We start from the raw sequence: 20,186 nt of genomic DNA on the forward strand, positions 1-20,186 counted from the left end.
CCAACTTCAGTAGTATTAGTTTCTTATCCCAGTTGTTTTCATGCATTTCAGTTCTTTCTACATGTTCAAAGTATTTTGCATTTCTAATTTCTGACATCAAATGTAATATTTTGGAATTCATTATGTATGTAATATGTTTAGCATTTCTCGTGTTATAGATATTGGTGAGCTGAATCTACCCAAAACAACAACCATATCATTCCCCAATGGAAAGGATGACCTGATGAATTTTGAGATCACTATTGGTCATTTTCCTTGCACTTCTTTTTATTTTATTACCATAAAATGTCGACGTTACACGAGAGTTGTGTGTCCGGATAGCTTATTACAGTCATTCCTTAATATCTCTTCTAGAAAGCCCTCCAACTTCAATAGTATTAGTTTCTTATCCCAGTTGTTTTCATGCATTTCAGTTCTTTCTACATGTTCAAAGTATTTTGCATTTCTAATTTCTGACATCAAATGTAATATTTTGGAATTCATTATGTATGTAATATGTTTAGCATTTCTCGTGTTATAGATATTGGTGAGCTGAATCTACCCAAAACAACAACCATATCATTCCCCAATGGAAAGGATGACCTGATGAATTTTGAGATCACTATTCGGCCTGATGACGGATATTATTTGTAAGCTTTTTTTTTTTTTTTTTTATCAGCCATATTATTTGTAAGTTTATTAATCTTTTGCAGATGCAATTTTCCGTTTTGGTTTTTTTGGACAACACTGTATTTATGTATGTATTTCTTTTAAGAAGTCAATTTAAGGTAGAGAGGTTGTTTTACTGTTTAAACGTTGTGGTTGCTTCCTATATTTGGAAATATTATAATTTAGATGATACTTGTATTTTCTGTCACAGGGGTGGAATATTTGTGTTCACCTTCCAAGTCTCTCCTGTGTACCCTCACGAGGCCCCAAAAGTCAAGTGCAAAACGAAGGTGGGCATGCACGGTCCTTTTGCTTTACAATCTTTGTTTTGTTCTAGTTTTGGTATGAGATCCTAAATGGCACCAAACATAAACATACAGGTCTATCATCCTAATATTGACTTGGAGGGAAACGTCTGTCTCAACATTCTTCGTGAAGATTGGAAACCAGTTCTGAATATAAACACTATAATCTATGGATTGAATCACCTTTTCACGGTAATATGTCATTATTTTGTTAGTAGCTCTTTGTGGTTTGTGATGGCTCTCTAATCTCTTTACTTTGCAATCTTGTTTATGTATATACTTAGCAACCCAATCATGAGGATCCCCTCAATCATGAAGCGGCCGCAGTCTTGAGGGATAACCCTAAGATGTTCGAATCCAATGTTAGAAGGGCAATAGCTGGTGGATATGTGGGTCAAACTTTCTTTCCTAGGTGCATGTGACAGATCCTGGTGACAAATCTCAACTGCAATAATATTTTCGACGCTTGAAGGTCCAAAAAGCTGTAAATTTGGTCGAAGAACATCCTTCGCTGTGGCCTTCTTTCAAGAAGGTTATTGATTTCTCAGAACCCCCCATCCCCCCCCATACAACCCAAATCCGCAGAAAAGGTGTTTGAATGCCGTTGTAACTTCTTTATATATTTGTGATAACTGGGAGAGACGATGTTTTCCTTTTTATTTTGATCATGAATATGGAGTGGACTTGGGCTTGAGACATAAGACATGTATGCCTCTTTATTGCAGCTCTTTGTTACAATTCTTCTGGATATTTCTGCAAGTTCTCTTTTGTTTTGTGGTGACGGGTTATTACCTTCGCAAATCGCAATGCAAAGATAATTCCGCATGCACCTTTCGCAGCCAAAAAAAGAGGGTTTCTTAGCTAGAGCACATTTTTTAATATAAAATTTTTATTCAATTTTCTGTTTCTACTAGCGTGTACAGCCGGATGATCCAGTATATCACTGTTTCTGTGAAGGGATCCGAAGGTAATTTATCCGTTCAAGGGGGTAGCTGGCTAGCTGAAATGCACTTTAATTTATTAAGTCCAACCATCGTCTGTCTGCCACACGACTGATAATGAAATAAGGGTGGCAATATGCAATTATGCATCTATGCGAGTCCGGGCCTCAGCGAAAAAAATACATGTGAACACGAGTCCGGATTTCCTGAAAGCAAACAATTAACAAGCGTGTGAACATGCTATAGGATTATTTCCCAGATTAGATTTGTATGTTAAATTCATATAGAGATCTCTTGATGTGCCGCTGAATGCCAGTGTGTATATATGCATTTTCTTCTTATTCTTGAAGGTTTAGAATGTAAAAATGATGGGCACACGGACCACTTATGCATGTGGTTAATGGTGAGGGCATGTTTCGTAAAAAATATGAGCGGCCATATTACTAGTACGTGCAACCCAATTTACTAAACAGTGAAGGAATTTTCTTATAAAGTCTGCAATCTGCGATCAACATATGGATCCGCAAAGGAGTGTGAGAGCCAAACTCCAACAGACTTGTAGTCACAATTGTAGAATTTCCCTCATTCAATGATAAAAGAGAGCCCCAACTCTAAAGCAAAAGTCAGAGCTGCATGAACTACTTTAGCTTCTAATTCTTATGGGGAAGCTTTAGGAACTTTAATAGATCTGCCATAGATAAAAAAATGTCCGAGTGATCACGGATCACCACACCTAATCCCCCATCTGACAACGTTAAATCACTATTGAACTTAATTTTTTACATAGGAGGGATAGCTTCTTTCAAAAGCGGGAGGATTCATTCAGCCTTGAGATGGTATGGACAAGGTTCAAAATTTCGTCACGTATCAGCCGATACGTATCATATCGGAGCCTTCCTGATACACCCCTACAGGGGATGTTTTGGGTCGGCAAGTGATTCAGAGGGTAGACCGGTCTTAAACCGGCCCCTCTGAACCAGTTTTGAAAAAAAAAAAAAAACTTAAAAACAGTACCGATACTCCCTACCAGCATATTGACTCGTATCAATATTTTGAACCTTGGGTATAGATGTTGAATTCAACTATGATAACGGAAAGACTGGTATTGGAAAAACTTGTAACAAAATTCATGGTCTATGGATGTTGGATTCAACTATAATACTGAAAAAAACATGGTAGTGGAAAAACTTGTAACAAAATTCTTTCTGGCTGCATGATTTTTTCCATAAATGTTTCATTGTAATGGTTATGTCACTTATCAAATAAAAAGGGCGAGTATGCAATATGCAGGTTTTTTTGTATCGTGCATCTTGATACTTTGAATCTTGTTCCCAACTACATTTTCCACCGGCTGAATGTCAATGAACTGTCATCCATGGTTCCTGCTGCCGTCCACTGTCGTATATTGGGAACTTGGATTTGCTTCTCATAGAGTGCTCCCCACAGTACATTGAAGTGCACATAGGGGTGCTTATTATATGGTTTAGACAGCCAACTGCACCAAGTCAATTCGAAATTGACAGTTTGGTCTGTTCTAGTCTTAAAATGGTTTGGTTTGATCTAAGAATTTCCTCAAATCATATTTTATTTTTATTTTGTTTAGCTTTTAAAATTTTAGAAACCAGATCAAATTGTAAACTGAATTAAACCATATTAAAAATATACTGTTAATTTATCTATATATGATATATACATTTAAATATATGTATGTATTAACATTTCATACATTGTTATTGTTTGTTTCAATTAACTTGTAATTTGATGCCTTGGGAGCTGTTTATGTTTGAAAAGTGTGAATGTAATTTATATATAATAGTAATAATTGGCACTTGTTAACATTTTAATTTGATATTTAAATTATATTTGTTATTTATGTAAGCATGTATGTTATTTGGGCTTTCTAATTGGGTTAAGCCCAATAAAATGGTCCAAACTTTATTAAAAACCAGACCAAACTGTAGCAGAACAGTTTGGTTTCTATGCTAAAATGATTTAATTTGGTTTAAAAATTTCTCAAACCATAATTTATCAATTTAGTCTGAAATCTTCTCAAAACTAAACCATGAACACCCTAGCTGCACACTGGGAACATCTCCGATTCTCCGGTATTTGTATGTTACCATACATTAAGACATGTTCTCCCAATGAATCCTATTCAAAAAATAAATATTATTATACTATAACATATTAAATACCTGGACCCCATTATTTTAGAAATGCATTTTGTAGGTAATGCGATTTATTGATTGGAGCATAGTTCCGTCCACGGCGTAATGCACGAATTTACAAAGTAGAAATTTTAAGAAAGTGCAGACAGAGATTTGATGCACATCTTATTGTTGATATGAACTCTACATTACTGTAGGCAGCACATGTAGGGCAAATAATCAAGGGGTGAGCCGTTCCTTAAATGATCCATTTATCGCATATTAAGCATTCGTAGGCTCTGAAAAAATGATCTGGTTTATGATTAATGGTTGCTTTGGACCAGGGTACAAATGCTTCAATGGAATATAAGTGAACTTTTCGTATCAGCTAAATTCGAAAATCCTACAATGATTGCATAACAGCACCAACAATGGTGGATCACACTGTCAAAGGGCTTCCGGTGCCATTTACGCGCTAATGGGTTCGGTGGCTTTCTTCAGCCATGCCATCTCGGTTTCATCCAATAATGGTTCCAAGACTTCCCTGCATCTGGCATGGTATGCGTTCACCCATTCTATCTCTTCAGGTGTTAGGAGTTTCAGATCAATCAACTTTTTCTGATATGGTGCCTGCGGATAAAAGAGACTCTCAGAAATTAAAAGATACTACATCAGACTGACAGATTTCCCCTTGTATAGTAAAATAAACACATAGTAAGTAGGGTCATCTAGATTTCATCATATGATTAATAAGCAATTCTAGTAATTTATCAAAACATTAACAATTCTAGTCAAGAGTATCTGATAGGTTAAACACAAGATTTTATTTACTAATCTTATACAACTTATCACATTGTTTCCAATGATGTGATGAGGCTTGTCAATGTGGAATTAGAGGTGCAAGTTTTGATTATTCAGATTAATGTCATCAAAGGGAGAGGTAACTCTGGCTACAGTTTAACACATTGTGAATACTCGGCTGATTTTTGACTTGCCTTGGTAGAATTGTTGGAGCCTATTTATCCTTGTTGATCCATCTTACCATATCAATAATACTCGTCTAATTCTTCACTTGCCTTTGTGGCATTGAGAGAGATGAGCTATACCTAGTGACAAGGATAAGAATTTACATAATAGCTTAGCTGTAGGGCCATATTGAGGCAATACCACCATCTGCACTTTTATCTTTAGAAAACCCCTTTATTTTTGTCCTCTTTCATGTTCAGACGTAAGTCTAGGTACGATATCATCTAAAGCCACTCTACACCAAGAAAAAAGCATGGGGTGCCTCCATGTACCATGTTAACTCTTGTTGACAGAAAAGACAACTTGGACCACACCAAAACAACTAGAGTTATTAAAATTTGCCAATGCCTAGTAACCAGTGTTCTGTGACTTGTAAAATCTTTCTACAACTAGAGTAATTGATGTTAAAAATTAATCTAACTTCATAGGAAATCCAGGAAGGGGTGGTCATTAAGGACACCAAAGTGGTTTCTGACAATGCCACAAAAGCAAAAGCCAAAAATTGGAGAAGTATTAATGATATGGCAAAATAGATCAACAAGGATAAAGAGAAGAGGCCACAACATTATTACCAAGGCAAGTCAAGAATTAGCCAAGTATTCATAACGAGTTAATGATTTGACGGCAAGCAAATAATTAACCTAATCTACATGACCACTATCCTAGTACAACCATGCTAAGGATTAAATATTTGTTGTTATACACTGAGGAGGCTGCTAAGGATGGCAAGCTTCTCACAAAGGTAAAATAGATCAACAAGGATAAAGAGAAGAGGCCCCAACATTATTACCAAGGCAAGTCAAGAATTAGCCAAGTATTCATAACGAGTTAATGATTTGATGGCAAGCAAATAATTAACCTAATCTACATGACCACTATCCTAGTACAACCATGCTAAGGATTAAATATTTGTTGTTATACACTGTTGGAATGTTAGAATGAAGTCTCTTTGTATGAGTGTTCGGCTGATAAGAGTTCTTATTAGCCCATACTTAAGTTTAAGTTATCCTGTAACTGGGCCTGTGTTAATGGGCCTAAGTCTGTTTAATGTTTTAAGTTAACTGGGTGTCCCATCACTAATCAGGGGCATTCCACTAATTACTTGTATCATTGTACTACATTCAAATATAAATAATAGCATGGTCGACTGGCTAGTACAGTTTGACATCCACAGCATATCAGTGGTGTTCTTCTCCTCTCTACTTCGAGTACAGCTCTCAAGCTCACATGGTATCAGAGCACTAGCTTCTCTTTGGTTTCAGCAGGCGCACCAGCTTCTACTCTCTTATCTTGCTGTTCTTTCCATCTTCTTCCTTCTTCTTTTCTGGGTTGCTGAAAAACTAGGGTTGTAAGAGAAAAAAGCAGATTCGAACCTAGGGTTTCCCTTTTTTGTAGGGCTCAAGGGAGGTAAGGCCCAGAAGTGGATGTCCTACTAGGTTCTTTTTTCAGCAAATAGTAGCTATTTGGCTACTAAGAGAGGTCTGTATAGGACAGACCTAGTTGAGGACTGATTTCAGCAGTCCTAGCCCTAGCCGAAAGGGGGATAGCTTCTCCACAACTGCAGCTTCGAAGCCCCAGTAAAACCAGCATAGCACAGTGGTAAACAGCTCCAAGTTCAGGTTGGTTATCAGTCTAGAACCTCTCTCCACTGCTGTACCCGAACTGCTTCAGCTCAAGTGAAGATTACCTAGGGAGCTGCCTGCTCCAGATTGTCCAGCACTGTACCCGAACTACTCTAAGACCGAAGTCAGCATGTCCTCACTATCCGGAGAAGTTTCCTCCAGAGATAACAGACCTGCCGCAAGGTTCTCTAACCTGGAAAACCCTAATCTGCACAGTTTACAGATTACAAACGTGTTGCTGGATGAATATAACTTCAGAGAGTGGTCCATCTCAGCAAGGCTGTTCATTACTTCTCATGATCTCACCGGCTATCTGGATGGAGACAAGAAAGAACCTGAAGTTGGCAGTCCTGGGCATGTCGTGTGGCGCAAGGAGAATGCCACAGTCATGTCTTGGTTGCTGGCCTCCATGACTCCTCGGGTGGCTAGAACTGTTCATCATTTCCCCACTGCCGCGAAGATTTGGGAGAAAGTATCCAAGACCTACGGCCAGAAAAAGAACAATGCTAGAATCTACAGATTGAACCAAGACATTGCAGCTCTAAGGCAAGGAGACATGTCTGTGGCAACATATTTTGCAACCCTGGAAAGCCTTTGGGAAGAGCTTGATCATCACTTGATATTGGATTGGGAAAATTCCAGGGACAAAGAGAGACATGATAAGCAAATTGAAGAGAGCAGAGCCTTCAAGTTTCTGACTGGCCTAAACCCAGTATATGAGGGTATAAGGTCACAAATTTTAGGGAGAGATGAATTACCGGAGCTTCACCATGTCTATTACCTGGTGAGGAATGAAGAAGTCAGGAGAAGGGAGATGCAAGTTGACTCCCAGACACAGTCAACTGGACTATCTGGAGAACATTCAGCCCTAGTCTCCACTAAGGGAAATAGATATCCAGACAAGAAATCCCTCAAATGTACCCATTGTGGTGGTGAGAAACACACAAAGGAGAAATGTTGGGTCTTGTATCCTCATCTGAAGCCAGCTGCTTTGAGAAAAGACAAAAGGCAACATAAGGGTCACATAGCAAGTGGGAATCTTGCCACCAACAACAATAGTGACAACTCACAGAGTACTCCGACAGTGTCCTCTTCCTCCACAAGGCAGGCTGCCGACTCCTCTGGACCAAGTACTTTGGGCTTCACAGCTAGTGAGGTAGAGGTTCTCAGCCGGGCAACTTCAATTCCAAGGAAGTATCTTGGAGGCCCTAGATCCTTTACTTCAAACTGTGTGGCAAGAAAACTCTTCAACCTCTGGATTTCATCCTTCCAGTCACTAGTGACAATTATATCATCAACATATACTATCAAAGCAACAATTTTACCTTCTCCTCTTTTCACAAATAGTGTGTGATCAGATTGACATTGCTTGTATCCTTTCTGCTGAACCGCAACATGGAATCTGCTGAACCAGGCTCTTGGCGATTGTTTCAGCCCGTATAAAGACTTCTTCAACTTGCACACCTTCTGTTCATTGTCTTGAGCCTGAAAACCAGGGGGTTGTATCATGTAAACTTCCTCTTCAAGGTCACCATTCAAGAATGCGTTCTTGATATCAAGCTGATGTAGGTCCCAGTCAAGGTTAGCAGAAAGAGAGAATAGAATTCTAATGGAGTTTATCTTGGCAACAGGAGCAAAAGTCTCTGCATAATCAACTCCATACACTTGTATAAACCCCTTTGCCACTAAACGAGCTTTATACCTCTCCACCGTGCCATCAGCCTTATGTTTGACGGTGAACACCCATTTACATCCAATTGGATCCTTTCCCTTAGGAAGATCTGCAAGTTCCCATGTGCCATTTTTATGAAGAGCATTAATTTCTTCTTTCATGGCCTCTATCCATTTAGGTACTGAAAGAGCTTCTACTACATTCTTAGGGATAGGGACACTATCAATGGAAGTAAGAAATGCATGAAAAGATGGTGAAATGTTTTCATAGGAAACAAAGTTGGAAATGGGGTGTTTAGTGGTGCACGATTTAACACCTTTCCTATGAGCAATAGGACGGTCAAGGTCATTAGCAATAGAGGTATCAATTGTAATGGGGTTAGGGACATCATTTGGAACCAAGGTACCTGAGTGAGTATGATCCACCCCCGAGGAGTTTCATGGCACTGGAGGTACAACTTCTACATTCTCCACAACTCTTGAATTTGGTTGGCCTTTGTGACGACGGAAGAAGACACGAAAAGGCGGAGGATCAGGAAGAGGAGGGAGCTGAACTAGTTTCTTCTCATTCCTACACTCCCCCTGAGGAGAAACAGGGAAAAAAGGCTCATTCTCAAAGAAAGAGACATCCATGGAAACATAAAATTTCCGAGAAACAGGATCAAAACAACAATATCCCTTCTGAGTGAAGGAGTACCCCAAGAATATGCAAGGAATAGCACGAGAATCCAATTTCCCACGAGTGGGAGATAGATTTTGGACAAAGCACCGACAACCAAATACGCGAGGAGGAATGGGAAGAAGGGGGCCTTAAGGAAGAGAAACTGATGTGGGGCTTTGCACTCTAACCAACGAGAGGGCATACGGTTAATGAGGTAGGTAGAACAAAGAACAGCCTCAGGCCAAAAACGTTTGGGGACATTCATATGGAGTAGTAAACCCCGAGCCACTTCAAGGAAATGTCGGTTCTTTCGTTCAGCAACACCATTTTGTTGTGGTGTTCGGGCACAAGAGCTACGGTGAAGTGAGCCACGCGAAGCAAAGAATTCCGTGAGATCACTATGAAAATACTCTATCGCATTATCTGACTGAAAAATTTGGATTTCAGTTTGAAATTGAGTGAAGACCATCTATTGAAAATCTTGGATAATTTTTGGGACATCCTCAGATGGTAAAGTAACTGGGTCCCACACATCAGAATGAACAATGTGAAAATGAAATTCAGATTTACTATTTTTTTGGAAGAAAATGAGTTCTACAATGTTTACTCAATTGACACATTTGACAAGAAAAATCTGAAACGAACACTGACTTAAACAGATCTGGAAACACCACTTTCAAAGACTCAAAAGATAAATGACCAAGGCGACAATGCCATAAATAAACTTGACTCTTACAGGATTGACTCTTAGACTCTATAACATAAAGACCAACCTTATTCTCCAGCATGTAAAGTCCATCAACCATACGTCCTCTACCAACAGTTTAAGGAATTAGTAACACTACTAACAGAGAACAAATTAATGGGAAATTTTGGAACATGTAAAACATCAGAGAGGTAAGGCCAAGGGGAAGAGAGACGGTTCTTTGACCAACTATGGAAGCATATGATCCATCAGCTAGTCTCACCTTGTCTCTTCTAGAAAGAAGGTGATAGGTTTGAAAGTAAGAGGACGTACCAGTCACGTGTTTTGACGCTCTAGTAGAATAAATGATCCATGGAGAGTTAAGGGTATGAGAAGCAACATGGAAAGTTGTGGTAGAGTCAACTGATGTAGACGCAAATGAGATTGAGGGAGGAGCATCCATCTGACGAATTGCTCTACCATAGAGCTCTAAATGGTCACGGAAGGAATTCATAATATCCTCCCTTGGGTCAGATCCAGATGAATGTGTCTGAGTCACAGTATGGATGGGGGGATGATTCTCTCGAGTAGCCATGTTGGCCATAGTGTGTTTCTTTGTACCTTGCTGTCTTGACCTTTTATTCATATCTGAACTTTGCTTCTTATTCAGATCTTGAGCCCATTTCGGCTTACCATGAAGATCCCAACATGTATCTCGGGTGTGTCGGGGCTTCTGGCAATGAGTACACCACAATTTATCTTTATCATCCATTTTTTTTTGAAGATCTCATTTCCTGGAAGAATTTCCTCCACTAGTAGTAACACTCCCTGTCGCGGCCAACACAACTGCATCTCCAGCAGAACTGTTAATCAAATTCCTTCTGCTTTCTTTAGATTGTACAAGAGCATAAACTTCCCGAATTGATGGAAGATCCTTAGAACCGAGGATCTGAACCCTGATAGACTCATATGTAGGGTTCAAACCATGTAAGAAAGCAAACACTCTCTGCTGGGAGACGAGTTTTTTGTACAGCTTTGCATCTTCATCACACTTCCATTCCACACTCTGATAATGATCCAACTCCTTCCAGACAAAAGTCAAGTCAAAGTAATATACAGATAGACACCTCTCCCCCTGTTTACAAGTAGACGATTCTGCCTATAGTTGGTAGATTTTTGCATAGTGTCGCAGTTCCAAATATTTTGATTTTGCTTGTTCACAGATCTCATTTTCCGTTTCAGCCCACATGAAATTCCTCCTTATTTGAGGTTGCAAAGAGACTAAAAGCCAAGACATAACCATGCCGTTTTCCTGATTCCATCTATCATATTCAGCACTTCTAGAATGTGGTTCTTTTATTCTCCCATTAATATAACCTATCTTCCCACTTGCAGTGATGTACAGCTTGATCCCTCTTGACCATTCTAAATAATGTAAACCATCAAGAGGGACAACAGCCATGGGAAAGGATAGGTCCACACCCCCACTCATTCCATTCAGCGTTGAGAAAACACTGGATGTAGCAGAATCTTCACCACTCATGATTTCAGATTCAAAAAACAACACCCAAAAGAGGAACACAGCCTTAAAAAGTTGTTACAAAAGGTACCAGCCACTTCCAAACCTTCAGTCCAAAAAAGCTGCTGTTGCAGCACATAAACAAGGTACCGGCCACTTCCAGACCTTCAGTCCACCAAAAAGCTGCTGTTGCAGCACATAAATAAGGTCCTTACGACCTACAGTTTCACAGGGATCGAACAACCCCACAAAAATGGAAAAGAAAGAGGTGCAGCTCACCTCACATCCAATCGGCAGACCTAGTACAGGTCCAGTGCAGGCACACGACCAGAAAAGAGAAGAGAGTAAAAAAAAAGTTACTTCAGTCGAACATTAGGACAGCCGAACAGCATATGAGAACAAAGTAAAAAAAAAAGGTTACTTCAGTCGAGCATCAGGACAGCCAAACAGCAGATGATAACTTCTGAAAGGCTGTCACCCTCGAAACAAAGTTTTCTACATGCTGGAAATCTGGAGCGAAGAAGAGGAAAAGACAGACTGCTTGACTTCACCCTTCAGACCTAGACGTCCTGCTCTAATACCATGTTGTACAGGAAGAAGAGAGAAAGGGAGAGAGGAGATGAGAGACGAGAGGACTGAGAGCCCAAAAAGATACTGCAGGCGGCGCAGTATGTTACATTTATACTAGGGCAACAACAACTAAACATAAAGAAAAGGAAAAGTACAATAGTACCCCTGCGGTACTATACATATATAAAATAACATCTGTTAACAGATACTATCAGCATCAAGTTCAGAGAATGTTTCTGGGGCATAATGGATAATTGCTGCATTTGGACCAACAGATGAAATAATTGGGAAACTTAACCCTTGGAAATGCTGCAGTAAAACCATATGCAAATGAAATCAGAGAAAGACAGAAATATGTGGTGACACTGGAACAGGATTTGGTGGTAATTAGTTCTAAATGAACAAAAAAATACATTGAACACATATACATACATACAGAGGAAGAAGGATACAGAGCTAGCCCCTACTGAATCTAAGCAAGCCCAGGCTGGGTTAGTGAATTGTGGGGATTACCTCAAGGAGGGGCAAATGATATGTAGGTAATGAGTTAGTGAATTGTGTGCTCGATAGATTTGCTGGCCTATACTGAGGGGGTGCAAACTTGTTTGTACTGTATAAATCACATATAGCCAGGATACAATTGAAGGAAGTCTGGGATCTTTGAAAAGAACACCAAAAGAAAAGAGTCATTTTCTAATCTAATAAAAAATAATATAAAATTACAATGAAGGTCCAACCAAAGAAACAGATATCTGATATATATACAAAAGCATAAAATTTCAATTACTGAAGATTTACTCTTGCTTGTCCAATATAGATCATCAAACAATAAATAAAATCATTACCTGTTTTGATGCACGGAAGCCCTCTAACTTATCACCTGCAGTTACCTCTGTTAGCTTCATGGTTTCCCTGTCTCATAAATAATAAAATGTGTCAGTCAGCAGCAGTGTTGCATTCTGAAGTTCTTATCTCTTAGGGGGAGAGAGATGCAAATGGAAACATACCAAATTCCTTGTCAGATTTCAATAATGTTACATTTCATTCAAAGAGTTAGCAGAATCACAATGGAAAGTGGACAAAGCCCAGGGAACAAATTTCAGAACACTATACTTGCTTAATGATGAAGCAAAAAACTGGAAAACAGGACATAGTTGATGGAAGCCTAAGCTAATACTTTGGGTCCCAAAAGGGTTTCCTACATTACTAACACCTTATAGGTTGTGCAGTACCCTTGATGTGTATTCTCTGGAAATGAGAATCTCTATTGCTATCTCTTGATTTATTTAGTTATTAGCTGATTTGATCAGTTTGACTAGTCAACAGTCCAACAAAATCTGTTTTTAGTTCTTGTCTTTGGTTAAAAGATTCCTGTCTTAATTCTTAGGCAAAAATAGCAAAGATTTAGAACTAGAAAATCCTAATCAGGAATTGATTATTTCAGTCCTAGTTTCCTTTTCCTTTCTTGCTCTTCCTTTAGTCTAGACTCCAGAGTGAAAAGGTCTCATCGTCCCCATTATGAGAGTAGATTGAATGGCTGCAACAAAGAACTTCTGAATTTTCTTTTATTGATTGGGAAATAGGAGAAAGCATGTAGGTGCAGAACCAACACTAGATGTTGGGTTTGGGACAGATATGGAAAATTCTGTCAGGTCTTTCTTCTACCAGTTGAATGGGTAAAGGATCGTTGGGTTCCCTCAAAGAGATTTGGAAACCACCAGTCCCATCAGAGGTAGCTTCTATGGTCTGGTCAGTCTCTTCAGAAAAATGCCTCATGAAGGACAAGCTTATTAGTAGAGGTAATGATAACATTTGAGCATGGCTGTGTACTTTGCCACCAGGAACTAGGAATAATAGATCACATATTCCTTAACTGCCCTCTCAACTCTCTGCTTTTTGCGCATTTTTGGTGAATCTAAAGTGGTGCAGACCAAGAACTATAATGGAATTGCTGCAAGAGTGGAAAGAAAATGGTCTAAACATGAGAGATAAAAAACTGTGAAGCACTGAAGCACCATTCCTCCATCCATCTTTCGGATAATTTGGAGAGGATCTTGTCAAAGGATTTTGGTGCTCAGAATGGCCCTTGCTACAGTCCACTCCTGGATAGAAGCACACAACATATTCAAAGGAGTTCCCCATCATAGCTTGTTTGAACAATTTTTTATCAGCATCATAGTTTTTTTCTTTTTTTTTTTTTTTTTTTTTTTTGGGGGGGGGGGGATAGAGAGCAATTTGTTGTATAATGCCTTATTTTACATGACCTACATGCGTACTGTTCCTATTTAAAAAAAAAAAGGAAGCTTCATGACTCTACATGATAGAACAAAGCTTGATGCTGCTGTGCAAGACCTTCATGGACTCTCCCTCACAAGATCATCCACAATGAAGTTGGCCAATCTAGGAGCCCAATGGAACAAAGGGGTTCACTCAGGATGCCAATGATCTTAACCCCCTTTCACTATAAGTAGTCCCCAAGGGCCACTGCATCTACTCCCCTTCACTAAGAAGCATTCAATATGATATCTTATAGATACTAATAGCCTAAGCCCATGTATCAGTGAAAGCATCTCAGATGTTCCTGAAGAACTTTTCCTTTTAGAAAGAAAATAGATCCTCTCTCAAGAATACCTCAACACATGTGGTACAATCCTGTTAAGAGTAAATACTCATGCAACTCTATTTATACCTAAAAAAAGAAAGTAGAAAATCTTCTGTTCACCCTCTTGTATTTCTCTTGATTCTAGTAACCACTTAAAATTATAGTTCTTACTGCTCTAGATTAGTTCTCTGTGTCTAGTTGTCTTAAATTTTTTGGTTTACCATAAAATTCTGTGTTGGGTTACTGCCCAACTCAGGGACCACTTTGAGGGGGTTCATCTCCTACAGAAACAAAGGGAAAGAGGAATAAGAATTTGGAAAAATCTCTTGGCATATCACTCTCTTCTGCCGCTAACATTACTTATAGCATCTTTTCATTACACTCATTACCCACCACTCCTCCCATAACTGATCCTGATTTCGCATGTGCAGATCCTAACCGATTATGCTGATGTGTTCTTCTGCCTTCGGATGTATACAAAACGAACTGGGCATGGGACATTCTTCGCATCTTCCACTGCTATTTCCCAGGTGGCATTGTCCAGAGCCCAGTCCAGGCGATTAAAACTTCTTGCACAAATTTCTTACCTCGCTTCACCCAACAGTAGTCTAGCACCTTCTGGTAAGCTACCTTGCCTATTCATGCTGTTACTCAAAATGGGCCGTAGTAGCGGAGGGAAAGCTTCTGGTTTGCTCTTTTTGCCACAGCAGTAGGGCTGTAATTTCAAATAAGATGACTGACCCATTTGGAATTAAACCTCTCTATGCCTCTTATCATAGTGGAGCTTCATTTGTGACTGAGCCCGGCGTAGATGTCCTTTAATATTTTTATAACTTCATCCTGTTCTGTTAAGTGGGCGTCCACCTCTCCAACTGCTGAGGGCTCTCTTTCGTAGGGTAGAATAGAAGGGGGATCCCTTCCATATAATGCTTGGAAGGAAGTCATGCCGAAAGAGGTGTGGAAGGAAGTATCATACCAAAGCTCCACCCATGGGAGCCACTTAGTCCACTGTTTAGGTCTGTCACCACTGAAACAACAAAGATAAGCCTCTAAGGACCTCTTCACCACCTCCGTTTAGCCGTCAGTCTGGGGATAGTAGCTAGTGGAGTAATGCAGTTCAGTGCCATGGGCATTGAAATAGTCCTTCCAAAATTGGCTCATGAAAGTGGGGTCTCAATCTGTTACAATGGGCAACGGTGTGCCATGAAGCTTGGCAACATCCTGAATGAAGATCCATGCCACTTGCGATGCTGTGTAGGGGTGGGAAAGAGCAAAAAAATGGGCATACTTAGTGAGCCAATCAACAACCACCAGAATAATTGGCTTACCATAGGAAGTGGGGAGCCTGGTGATGAAATCCATGGTAATCTCCTCCCAAACCTTGTCTGGTATGGGGAGAGGTTTCAAGAGTTCCTGTAGGAGCCGGGCTGTTGTATTTATTTTGCTGATAGACATGACATGCTGCTACATAGTCCCACACTTGTTTCTTCATGCCTAGCCAGAAATAATGGCTGGAGAGGCGTTTTTATGTGCATAGGATACCCGAATGCCTAGCAGTGGCTATGTTGTGGAATAAATTGAGGAGCTCCTGGCGGTATTCAAAAGTGGGTGCAACCACCAGTCGGCCTTTGTAGAAGAGGTCTCCTTGCTGAACGTAGTATCCTGGGACTGAAGAGGGGTCTTGGGCCTAGAGCTCTCTTATATGGCCCAAGGTGGGGTCCTACTAAGCCTCCCACTTATGATTGTCCAAATAAGGGATAAGTGGACCTAGATATTACGGTGTAATGGAACTTAGGTGCTTGTGAGAGAGCATTAGAAGCTCGATTCGTGGCTCCCGATTTATATTCAATATGATAGTCAAAGTCCATAAATTTGTAGGCCCATTTCTGTTGCTCAAGCGTCAGAAATGGCTGGTCCAGGAGGTATCTTAGGCTCTGTTAGTCTATCTGAATGATGAACCAATGACCAAGAGATAAGCCTGCCACTTGAGGACCGTTAATACCACCACCGTTAACTCCTTCTCATAAGTGGACTTTGTTTGGGCCTTAGGGGAAAGGCCCTTACTGTAGAAGGCTATAGGTTGGTTGTCTTCGATCAAAATAGCCCCTAGACCAGTCCTTGAAGCGTCAACTCAACAATGAAGGTCTTGGTGAAGTTGGGTAGTGTTAGAGTGGGGGTGTGGATATTGCGGCCTTGAGGGCCTCAAAGGCCTGTTTTGCTGAATCATCCCATTTCAATGCCTCCTTTTTAAGTAGCCGGGTCAAGGGGGCGGCCAATTGTCCGTAGCCTTTAATAAAGCGGTGATAATAACCAGTTAACCCCAAGAAGCCTCTTAAGGCTTTTTTACTGAGTTGGACCTAGCCCACATCATCATGACTGAGGTTTTATCTGGGTCAGCCATGACCCTTCCCCTTTCAATTATATGGCCTAGAACCACTTCGAGGGGGTTCACCTCGTACAAAACTAAAGGGAAAAGAGGAAGAAGAAGAATTTGGAAAAATATCTCAACATGTTTCTCTTTTTTGCCACTTAAATTACTTATAGCATCTCTAGATTACAAACGTTACCCACTACTCCAATAACTGATTCTAATTCCTCCTCCTTATCCCCCCTCCTCTTAAGTAGGCCTACACCTCCTTGTGTTCGGGAGGCTTATGCCTCACAACTCTAGGTAGTGGAACACCTCACATCACGCCTTTGCGTTTTAAAACATTGGTTCCTAGATCTCTTTAGGATGTTCTTCTCTCTTCGGAATGGAAGAGGGCAATGAATGAGGAATTTCATGCTCTTCAATCTAATCATATACTTGGGACCTCACTTCTTTGCCTCCAAGGAAGAAAGCAGTCGGTTGTCGGTGGGTTTACACTATTAAGCACCTTGCCAATGGTAGTGTGGAGAGATATAAAGCACACTTAGTAGCCAAAGGGTATACACAGACCTATGGCATTGATTATACTAATACTTTTTCACCTGTTAGCTAAAATGGGTTCAATCCAGGTGCTTATTTCCTTGGATGCACACTTTGATTGGTCATAGTTTCAATTGGATATTTAAAATGCATTTCTTCACGATGAGTTAGAGGAGGAGGTGTATATGGAGCAACCTCCATGGTATGTTGCTCAGAGGGGAGGAATGTAAGGTGTGTCGGTTGAAGAAAGAAATTTATGGGTTGAAGCAATCTCCTTGGGCCTGGTTTGAGAGATTTAGTAGTGTAGTACTACAGTTTGGGATAACACAATGTAGGGTTGATCATTTAGTGTTCAGTAGAGATACCACCTTTGGGAAAATTGTGTTGGCAGTCTATGTTGATGACATTATTATCATAGGAAGTGATGAGCATGGAATTAAAAAGCTTAAACAATTCTTACAAAGCTAGTTCCAGACCAAGGACTTGGGGCATTTGAAATATTTTCTAGGTATAGAAGTAGCAAGGTCAAAGTGGGGAATCTCTCTCTCACAAAGAAAGTATGTGCTTGATTTGTTGGAAGAAACTGGTCTTCTAGAGGCAAAGCCAATTGATACCCCCTTTATAGATTCGAATGTGAAGATGCCTGATAGTAAGGGGGAGCCCCTAGCTGATCCTGGATGGTACAGGAGAGTAGTTGGAAAATTGATTTATTTAACTATCATAAGACCAAACATTTCCTTCAGTGTTGGATTATTGAGCCAATTCATGCAGAACCCAAGGACAATCCATTGGGAAGGTATTGTTAGAGTTTTATGCTATTTGAAGGGTGCTCCAGGTAAAGGGTTGTTGTATAAGAAAGGGAGAGAACTTTCCTTGGAAGGGTAAATAGATGCTGATTAGGTAGGGTCAGTTACTGACAGGAAATAAACAACTGGTTACTACACGTTTTTGGCAAGAAATTTGATTACTTGGAATAGCAAGAAGCAGAATGTGGTGGCTAGGAGTAGTGTTGGGGCCAAGTACAGAGCCATGGCCCACACTACATGTGAGTTGGTGTGGTTGAACAAACTGTTACAGGAGATGGGAATATCAATCACAACCCCCATGAAGCTACTTTGTGACAACCAGGTAGCCATTCATATCTCCTCCAATCCAGTGTATCATGAGAGGACCAAACACATAGAGGTGAATTGTCACTTTGTTAGAGAAAAGGTGGTTAATGGAGAAATCATTACCCCATATGTGAAGTCTAAAGATCAACTAGCTGACATGTTTACTAAAGGCTTGAGTGGTACTCAGATGAAATACATTTGTAACAAGTTGGAGTTGTATGATATATATGCTCCAACTCGAGGGGGAGTGTTAAAACACAGTTTTTGTCCTAGGGTTTTTTTAGTCTTTTCCCTTCTTTTAAATCAGTTTTTTTGTCTCTGCTCTTAAGTCTCTGTATATAGCAGTAATATTGTATTTTTACTTTTCATTATAAATTAAGCATACAGGGGTGACAGTTCTCTCTCTCATTAGAGACTGGTTAGCCCTATTCTGTTCGACTTCTTCTTCTCCTCTTCTTCGTCTTCATCACTTCTTCTAGACTCATACCAGAAGTTTTCTTTTATTTATTTAACTAAATACAGGCCTGATAACATATGAGAATAGCTAGCCTGTGTATCAGGTTTACAAGAGAATAAAGCCACGTCAGCAAGAAGTTAGACCAAGTGGGAATGTCGTTAAAACAATGAAACAGACCTCTCTTTCCTCATACCTCAGGAGGTTTGTTCCCTTTAGACGAACCCTGAGTTAGGCAGCACCTAACAATAACCAAAGTAGGCATGGTTGAACTATCCTATCATAACTTCTATATTATTTGCTTGTGCTCTAGAAAAGTTTGAATCTATGTGAAAAGCAATATCCATTTGATCATCCAAAAAGGGCCACTACCCAATGTTGGTCCCAGCTAGCTAGGGTCTTGAGAGGGGTAAACTGGAAACAATCCTAATCTTTTGGCATTTTTTTTGCACAGAGTGACCACTATCAGACTTGGATCCACATCCTCATGCTTGCTACAACTTCCATATCCTTTTCCTTTTCCATAATCACTGGTGAAATTTATAACATGGGAATAAAATAAAACTATAAAGTACCTTGCATGGAAGGAAATGCACAAAAGACAAAGGCACTTTCAGGGGTCAGGGGAGAGACCGGCTTTGTGTATAGACCACACCTGCCTGATTCGAGATATAATTCCATTACAGCTGAGATGGTGATATTTCTCCAGGGGCTAGGATTTATATAATCCCTGGGTTTTGAATGCTTCAAGATGGAGAGTGGTTATCAGGTGATTGGGGACTAGATGGGAGGTCATAGACCCTTGGAGTCTGAGACACTATATTACAGAAGCAACAGATTCAATACTTCAAGTGAATATTTTGTTCAGATGGATCCCTAAACTGCTACTTGTATGCAGATGGTCTTGCCAGGGCAAAGCTGAGAAGGAATAACCATTCTGGAGATCCTTTCTGCCAAGATAATCAATAAATTTGTTTCTCTGCTTGCTTCTTGATATTTTTCTTCATTTTTTTATCAGCAAAGGAGAATTTTATTTGAAATTAGAGTTAAAAAGTGTTACAACTTTGTGTATGCCTGTATGGGGTTAGAGCTCCCACAATATTACATATTTCTGTCCCTCTTTACATTGCAGCCCAAAACAGTTGGTACCTCAATGCCCCTTGTTTAGCAAGATAATCAGCTAGCCCATTTGCACTCCTTCTAACCCATTTAAATTCAGCCTCTACCTCCCTTGCGATCTCTTCCACTTCCCTTATCACTTGTTTGAAAGTCCACGGAGTAGTTTTATTGTTTTTAGCGCAAGAGATGATCACCT

At 39.9% G+C, this 20,186-nt stretch overlaps 2 protein-coding genes across 5 annotated transcripts in view; one reads left to right on the forward strand and one right to left on the reverse strand.

Moving 5' to 3' along the window:
* Window positions 1-1,712, forward strand: part of LOC148876976 (NEDD8-conjugating enzyme Ubc12-like) — a 29,802-nt gene extending 28,090 nt beyond the window's left edge. For both annotated transcript variants that reach the window (XM_088979523.1, XM_088979530.1), the window contains exons 3-6: window positions 521-629; window positions 860-938; window positions 1,029-1,145; window positions 1,238-1,712. In XM_088979523.1, coding sequence (XP_088835649.1) covers window positions 521-629; window positions 860-938; window positions 1,029-1,145; window positions 1,238-1,375 — 443 coding nt within the window. In that variant the 3' untranslated portion in view covers window positions 1,376-1,712. The remainder of the gene's footprint in view (window positions 1-520; window positions 630-859; window positions 939-1,028; window positions 1,146-1,237) is intronic.
* Window positions 1,713-4,336: 2,624 nt separating this feature from the next.
* Window positions 4,337-20,186, reverse strand: part of LOC148876978 (aminopeptidase P1-like) — a 47,610-nt gene continuing 31,760 nt past the window's right edge. For all 3 annotated transcript variants that reach the window (XM_088979562.1, XM_088979544.1, XM_088979553.1), the window contains 2 exons: window positions 12,641-12,707; window positions 4,337-4,671 (listed from right to left, as the gene is read on the reverse strand). In XM_088979562.1, the coding sequence (XP_088835688.1) occupies window positions 4,510-4,671; window positions 12,641-12,707 (229 nt within the window). In that variant the 3' untranslated portion in view covers window positions 4,337-4,509. The remainder of the gene's footprint in view (window positions 4,672-12,640; window positions 12,708-20,186) is intronic.

The sequence above is a fragment of the Nelumbo lutea genome, chromosome 1, assembly GCF_056320005.1.
Source record: "Nelumbo lutea isolate HS-2025 chromosome 1, American lotus-T2T, whole genome shotgun sequence".
NCBI classification, from domain to species: Eukaryota; Viridiplantae; Streptophyta; class Magnoliopsida; order Proteales; family Nelumbonaceae; genus Nelumbo; species Nelumbo lutea.